The sequence below is a fragment of the Bufo gargarizans genome, chromosome 1, assembly GCF_014858855.1.
Source record: "Bufo gargarizans isolate SCDJY-AF-19 chromosome 1, ASM1485885v1, whole genome shotgun sequence".
In the NCBI taxonomy this organism is placed as follows: Eukaryota; Metazoa; Chordata; class Amphibia; order Anura; family Bufonidae; genus Bufo; species Bufo gargarizans.
This window is the reverse complement of record NC_058080.1, coordinates 107,643,885-107,651,187: the sequence shown is the minus strand read 5'-3', so window position 1 is coordinate 107,651,187 and position 7,303 is coordinate 107,643,885. Positions and strand designations below refer to the sequence as shown.

At 48.0% G+C, this 7,303-nt stretch overlaps 1 protein-coding gene across 1 annotated transcript; it reads left to right on the top strand.

The window, feature by feature from the left end:
• The first annotated feature begins 4,607 nt into the window (after positions 1–4,607).
• Positions 4,608–6,861, top strand: HMGB2 (high mobility group box 2). The gene is made up of 5 exons (XM_044286720.1): positions 4,608–4,757; positions 5,427–5,583; positions 5,665–5,819; positions 6,011–6,185; positions 6,342–6,861. Exons 2-5 carry the CDS (start codon positions 5,434–5,436, stop codon positions 6,507–6,509), a joined length of 648 nt encoding a protein of 215 aa, XP_044142655.1. The 5' UTR covers positions 4,608–4,757; positions 5,427–5,433; the 3' UTR covers positions 6,510–6,861.
• The last annotated feature ends 442 nt before the right edge of the window (positions 6,862–7,303 follow it).

The following is a 7,303-nucleotide window of genomic DNA, read 5'->3' as shown; positions in this document are numbered from 1 at the left end:
GCAATGTGCGGTCCGCAAAATGCCGAACGCACATTGCCTCTGTCCGTGTTTTGCGGATCCACAAAACACGTTACGGACGTCTGAATGGAGCCTTAAAGGGGTTGTCCAGGAATATATAACAGAGATTATGGCACGGTCACCTGATCTGCTGACTTCAGCCATGACGTGTCAATCTAGAATTGATATTTTTCATCAGACCTAAGCTCAGAGCCCCAATCAGACCCCCTATGTTAATCAGACCCCAATTCTTAATCAGATCTCAGCTTAGACCCCAATGTTCATAAGACCCCCGATCAGACCTCAGCTCCAATATGAATAAGAACCCCTCATTCAGACCCCCAATATAAATGACCCCCAAGAAGACCTCAGATCTGACTTTCAATGTGAATATGACCCCCAAGGAGACCTCAGATCAGAGCCCCAATGTGAATGATGCCCCCAAGCAGACCTCAGATCAGAGCCTGATGTGAATGACCCCCCCAAACAGACCTCAGATCAGAGCCTGATGTGAATAACCCCGAAGCAGACCTCAGATCAGAGCCTGATGTGAATAACCCCCAAGCAGAGCTCAGATGAGAGCCTGATGTGAATGACTCCCCCAAGCAGACCTCAGATCAGAGCCCAATGTGAATGATGCCCCAAGCAGAGCTCAGATCCGAGCCCGATGTGAATAACCCCCAAGCAGACCTCAGATCAGAGCCTGATGTGAATGACCCCCCCAAGCAGACCTCAGATCAGACCTCCAGGTTCAGAGCAGACATTAAAAAATGATTAATTTACCTCTCCTGCACTGGACACAGCTGCCGCGCCTTACATCGACACTCTTCTAGTTCAGCCTGCCGTGCGCTATGCTGTGACCCGACAAATCCTCACGATGTGCATAGTCACAGCGCAGTTAGCGGCCGAGGATCAGGAAGAGGTGAGTACACTGCCTGGGGAGCGCTGCATTCACCACTTTCTGGTTCTCTCTGAGCGCTTCCATAATAAAAGCATTAGTATTCGTCCCATAAGACGCACTGACATTTTCTCCTCACTTTGTGGGGGGGGGGGGGAAGTGCGTTTTCAGTCCGGATACTATGCGTTTGCTTCACGCATTGCACCCTAATGGAAAACTCGCTTGTGTGAAAGAAGCCTAAGGTCAGGGGGCGATGCATGAAGCAAACGTACAGCATTTGTTCTAAATCCTGACTAGGGAAGTAAATTCTGTTATGGATTTCGCTACCACGGACCATAACTTATGGTCCGTGGTAGCAGAATTCATAATGGAATTTTTAGATATCTCCAACCCTGTACGCCAAATTGGAAAACCCAAGTACGATCATCCCTAAGGCTACTTTCACACTAGCGTTCATGGGTCCGTTCGTGAGCTCCGTTTGAAGGAGCTCACGAGCGGACCCAGACGCCTCCGTCCAGCCCTGATGCAGTCTGAATGGAGTGGATCCGCTCAGACTGCATCAGTCTGGCGGCGTTCAGCCTCCGCTCCGCTCGCCTCCGCACGGACAGCTGAACGCTGCTTGCAGCGTTCGGGTGTCCGCCTGGCCGTGCGGATCCGTTCAGACTTACAATGTAAGTCAATGGGAACGGATCCGCTTGAAGATGTCACCATATGGCTCAATCTTCAAGCGGATCCGTCCCCCATTGACTTTACATTGAAAGTCTGAACGGATCCGCTCAGGCTGCTTTCACACTTAGAATTTTTTCTAAGTTATTAATGCAGACGGATCCGTACTGAACGGAGCCTCCGTCTGCATTAATATGATCGGATCCGTTCAGAACGGATCCGATCAAACGCTAGTGTGAAAGTAGCCTAATCCTGACCCATTCATTTCAATGGCTCTGTGCACGAGTGTTACTTTTAACGCATCATTTCTGCATTCAGTAAAACTCACAGCATGTTCTATATGCTCTGGTTTCATAGAAGTGAACGGGGCTTCAGTAAAAAACGGATTGCATCTGGATGCAATGAGTTTTTCACTGATGGCTGCTAGGAGATGTAGATTGTTATTCTTCGGGGTTTTTTCACGCACATTTAAAACACATCAAAAACTGATTGCACCTGCACAGAAAAAAATAAAACGCTGAACGCAATCGCTGACAAAACGGACTGAACTTGAGTGCAAAACCATCAGTTTGTTTCCTGAACAGACCCTGAGAGAATCCGTAACGCTTGTGTTAAAGAGGCCTAAGGCTTGGCTACACTGGCCGCGCAACAGTTGTCATGCCCAGGATCACATAGTAGTGCTTCCTTCACATGTCAGTGTTTGGTCAGTGATTTTGAGCCAAAACCAGGTGCGGCTCTAAACACAGAACAGAAGCAGATCTTTCTCTTAGGCCCCCTGCACACGAACGTGTGCACCGCATTTGCGGATCCGCAATACACGGGTGCCGTTCTGTGGGCATTCCGCATCACAGATGCGGACCCATTCACTTGAATGGGTCCGCAAATCCGGAGATGCGGAATGGTGCGGAACGGAAGCACTACAGAGTGCTTCCGCAGGGTTTTGTCCCGTACTTCCGTTCCGCAAAAAGATAGAACATGTCCTATCTTTTTGCGGAATGGCCGGATCGTGGACCCATTCAAGTGAATGGGTCCACGATCCGCTGTGGCTGCCCCACGGACTGTGATCGTGCATTGCGGCCCGCAGCACGACCACGGGGTGCACATGTTCGTGTGCAGGGGGCCTTATACATTATGTCTGTGGAGGCTCCAATCCTGGTTTTGGTTTGCATCACTGATGTGTGAATAAGGGTTAGGCTTATTGCACACTAATGTGTGCGCCCCGTGGCCGTATTGAGAATCCGCAATACACGGGCACCGTTCTGTGTGCATTCCGCATCACGGATGCGGGCCCATTCACTTCAATGGGTCCGCAAATCCGGAGATGCGGAACGGAACCCTACAAAGTGCTTCCGTGTGGTTTCGTCCCTTATTTAAGTTCCGCAAAAAAGATAGAACATGGTGGGTGTTTGTGCATTACGGCCCGCATTACCCCCTTGTGTGCAAGAGGCCTTAGCGGTGATCCCATAGACATAAATCAGATTACTGCGGCCGTTGCAAGAAATACAGCTGTGTTGGATTTCTTGTGACTATCGCGGCAATACCATTTATGTCTTTGGGATCACTGCCGCTCTGCGATCCTGTCCGCAACAGCTGTGTCGACGTGTAGCCCTAGCCCAAAAACTAGAACATTTACGGTTTCTACACTCTTTTTCTGACATGTTTAACAATGGGGTGGTGCTTTATATGAAAGAGATGGGCCTAAGATGTACTATTTTGAGCTACGCCATTTTGAAAAGTAGGGCTGTTTCAGCAATGGAATCATTCTTAGGGCTCATGCACACAAACGTCTTTTTGTTCCGCAGCTGTTCTGCATTTTTTGCGGGCCAGATACAGACTTATTCACTTCAATGGGGCTGCAAAAGAGGGCAGGACATTCCCTTCCGCAAAATGCAGAAAGCCAGATCGTCAATTTGAGGACCTAAAAAACGGTAACGGCCACGTGCATGAGCCCTTATGGTGTATTTATAATATGTGACATTTTTAAGCGTCGTAGCCACACTGCTCACACTCCAGAAAAAAACTAAAACCTAAAATGACATTAAAAGGATCGTAAAGGATCCCCCCTCATTGTGTATGTTCTGCTTGCATCAGGGAATAGCACATCTCCTTTTTGTACTTGCAGAAATGGAACTGCTGTGCGGATTGTAAATTGCGCAGTGCATACTGATGGGATGTGAGCTCCCCATAGACTTCAATGGGGTTGTTCAAATACGCAGAAAATCTGCACCAAAACCTTTGATACATTGTGCAGATTTATGTGCACCTTTCTCTGCAACAAAGCCGCACCATGTGCCTATACTGTGCCCTTATGGTTGCAGCCTGCACGGTAATAGGGACCTTGTATGTCAGGGGCCCCTGCACCATGGAAATAATAGTGCCAGCCTGGTACACAGGGTATGGTGCCTTCATGGCATAGGGAACTATGATTCTGTCCATATATGTGGTAGTCTGCTCAGTGAATGCCAGGACATGACCACGGATTTCAGTCACCCTATAAACCATGCCTTGTGTCTGAGGACAAGGCGCCTCTGGTTCATTTATATCCCACTTATAAGAAGCTGAATACGACATGTGAGAGAGCGCCATATAATGCACGTATTCACTACTATAAATGGACGGGGAGCTCCGTGATAACACAGACATCAGTACAATGGGCAGGAGGCGCCGAGCCGGAGCGCACGCTCTTTGTTTCTCCACAGCTTTTATCGTTTGTAGATTTTCGAAAAGCGCGGCTGAACCCGCGACAGCCAATCACAGAGCAGCTACGCCACAGGGTCCAATCAGCGCTGGACCCGCGAATTTTTAAACCACTAAGCAGAACCAATCAGATGAAGGTAGCCCACCCCCCGGCTCTCTTTAACCGGTTTTAACTAGAGGAGACTTGGCCGTTTCTGCTCCTCCTCCAGCGAAGGGATGTAGGCGGGATTAGGAAGAAACATGCTATGCCTAAAGCCCAACCCTCCCGATGACGCAGTAAACACGCTCAACGAATGGCGTTTGAGGGGCGTATCCGATTTGCTTCCGAGAAGAGCCATTAGTCCAATCAGCGCGCAGGGGTGGGTGTGATTGCTGTGCTAATCAGGTTGGTGTGAGAGGTACAAGTGTGGAAAACAAGAGGCTGTATTGCGTCTCAGTTAAAGCATTTCAGTGCAGGAACACACCCGGAGCAGTCACCCTCTACTGCATCACAGCTCAGGTAAGTTGGCGCGCTTTATCCTCTGGTAATCTTTTACACTGAGAACCTGTTTATGCCGTAACTTTATTTTATCGTTGTTTCTGGTCATGTGACTCGCTGTTATTGTAACTTTTTGTGGTTTCGTTATTTGGCGGCGTTCTACGTTTTCTGACTGAATGACTTGAGAAATGACGTCTATGCGGTGTTTTCGCTGCTGCGGTTTTTTAATATCACGTAGTCGTACTGCTGTGCCCGAGGCTCGGTGACGCTGCTGGGAGGCTACGTCCCTATGTGGGGCGTCTCGTCCCGGGCCTCCCTGACGCGCTCTAAGGGGATAATGGCGGCCGACGGTGTGGAGTCATCTTCGTCGTGTGTGGGCCGCGAGGTATTAGGTCATGTCCCGAGAAGGGAGGGGCGGTCACGTGTCCGCCGTTACGCGCTGGCCCGTGCGTCTGCTGCTTTGGCCGTGTGTAACCCTTTCCGGCCTGGAACACGGTGGCCGCTTTGATCAGTTGAATGGCGAAGCGTAGTTGCGATTTGGGCGGGAAGCCAGCGGTCCGTGCGCGCATGTGCGGCGTTGGCCACGCCCATGCCAGTAACTTCCTAGTGCCGGCTCCTCCCTCATCCCGCCTTGTTATTTTCCCGGGTTTTGCGTTCTCTTGCTGATTTGTGGCGTCCCTTTTCTTCTAGGTACAACATGGGTAAAGGAGATCCTAATAAGCCTCGGGGGAAGATGTCCTCCTATGCCTACTTCGTGCAGACGTGTAGGGAAGAGCACAAGAAGAAACACCCGGACTCCTCCGTCAACTTCGCTGAGTTCTCTAAGAAATGCTCAGAGAGGTGGAAGGTGAGTCTCCAGGCCCTGCCTGTTACTGCTGCTCTCCATGCGAGGTGGACGCCATTCTCATGATTTCTTGTTTTTTTTTAGACTATGTCTGCCAAGGAAAAGGGCAAGTTTGAAGATATGGCAAAAGGTGACAAAGTCCGATATGAGAGGGAGATGAAGAACTACGTGCCACCGAAAAATGAATTAAAGAAGGGGGGCAAGAAGAAGAAGGATCCCAATGCACCAAAACGTCCCCCGTATGTATCTCCTACAGCATCCTACCCTCAGTTACTGCGCTATTACAGATGGGTGGTTGGTAGAAAATTCTGCTCGGTGATCACTTACCTGTCACTGCTGCTGGGTGAATGCTAGTAACTGTCCTAAAGGGGTGTAGGTATACATGTATGCTCTGTGGATTATCTAATTTTTCATCTTTACTGCCTTGTAGCTCAGCCTTCTTCCTCTTCTGCTCGGAGCATCGACCCCAGATCAAGACTGAGACTCCCGGCCTGTCAATCGGTGATACAGCTAAGAAATTGGGAGAGTTGTGGTCTGAACAGACGCCAAAGGACAAGCAGCCATTTGAGCAAAAAGCTGGAAAACTAAAAGAGAAATATGAGAAGGTGGGTGTCTGTCTATGTTATGACAGGTTTTTAACTGGTTTGCTAGTAATATACAGTTGTCCAGAGAGCCAGCGGTATACACCTTGTGCAGTGTCCTCTCTGGAGGAACACTTGCTTGTCTCGAGCTTTATTACATTACTTAATCTCCTGTTGTAGGATGTTGCTGCATATCGGGCAAAAGGCAACAGTGATGCCGGCAAGAAAGTTACTGGAAGGGCAGCAGTATCCAAAAAGAAGCCAGAGCCTGAAGATGATGATGATGACGACGAGGAGGAAGAAGATGAAGAGGAAGACGAGGAGGAAGATGATGACGATGATGAGTGAATGCTTTGCCTGATGTATAAATTGTGTTAAAGCTTTGTTTTGTTTTTGTTTTTTTGCTAAGAATGTGAACTCGAGTGCAGCTCATTTTGTTAGCCTGGTTATAAAAACTGTACAGACTTGTGTATAGGTAATGTGATTCTTTAGGGAAAACCTATATTTTAATATAAGGAGTAGCTGGAGGGCTGTTAGAGTTTAAAGCTTCTTATGTGGGATGTTTCTGCATATTTAATGGATTCTAAGGGGAGCCCAATGTTAGTTATGAGACCCTATATACTTTAGACCTGGTGCATTGTACTTTTTTCTAACTTTTTTAGCAACCTTTGTTTTTGTAATAAAATTATATATAATTACACTTGGGCGTATTCATTTTCTTTATGGTGGGATTATATACAACATTCCTTGAGGTAAGTTCACAAAAGGATTTGGAACATGTTTCTTCAGCCAGTCAGAAGTGGGTTCAAAAGGAACTGGGAATATAAAGGCTGACTCCACTTCTGGCTTTGGTTGAAGAGTAAATAATTTTTCGCTTTATAAGACTTACCTAGGTTTTTGAGGAGAAATATTTTGGTCCAAAAGGTGAGCTTCTGGTGGGTTTTGAACTAATGGTGGTCTGTGGATGATCGTTTGAAGCATCTTATGCTAGTCCCCCTTCATCGGCCTATGTTACAGTATTGCATTTTTAATGTGTGAATAGTGACCCCATTACACCGGGCCCCTGCTCACAGCAGTCTTCACATGTAATGTCTATTTAATGCTCAAGCAGTGGCCCTGGTTTGATCACCTAGCATAATCGT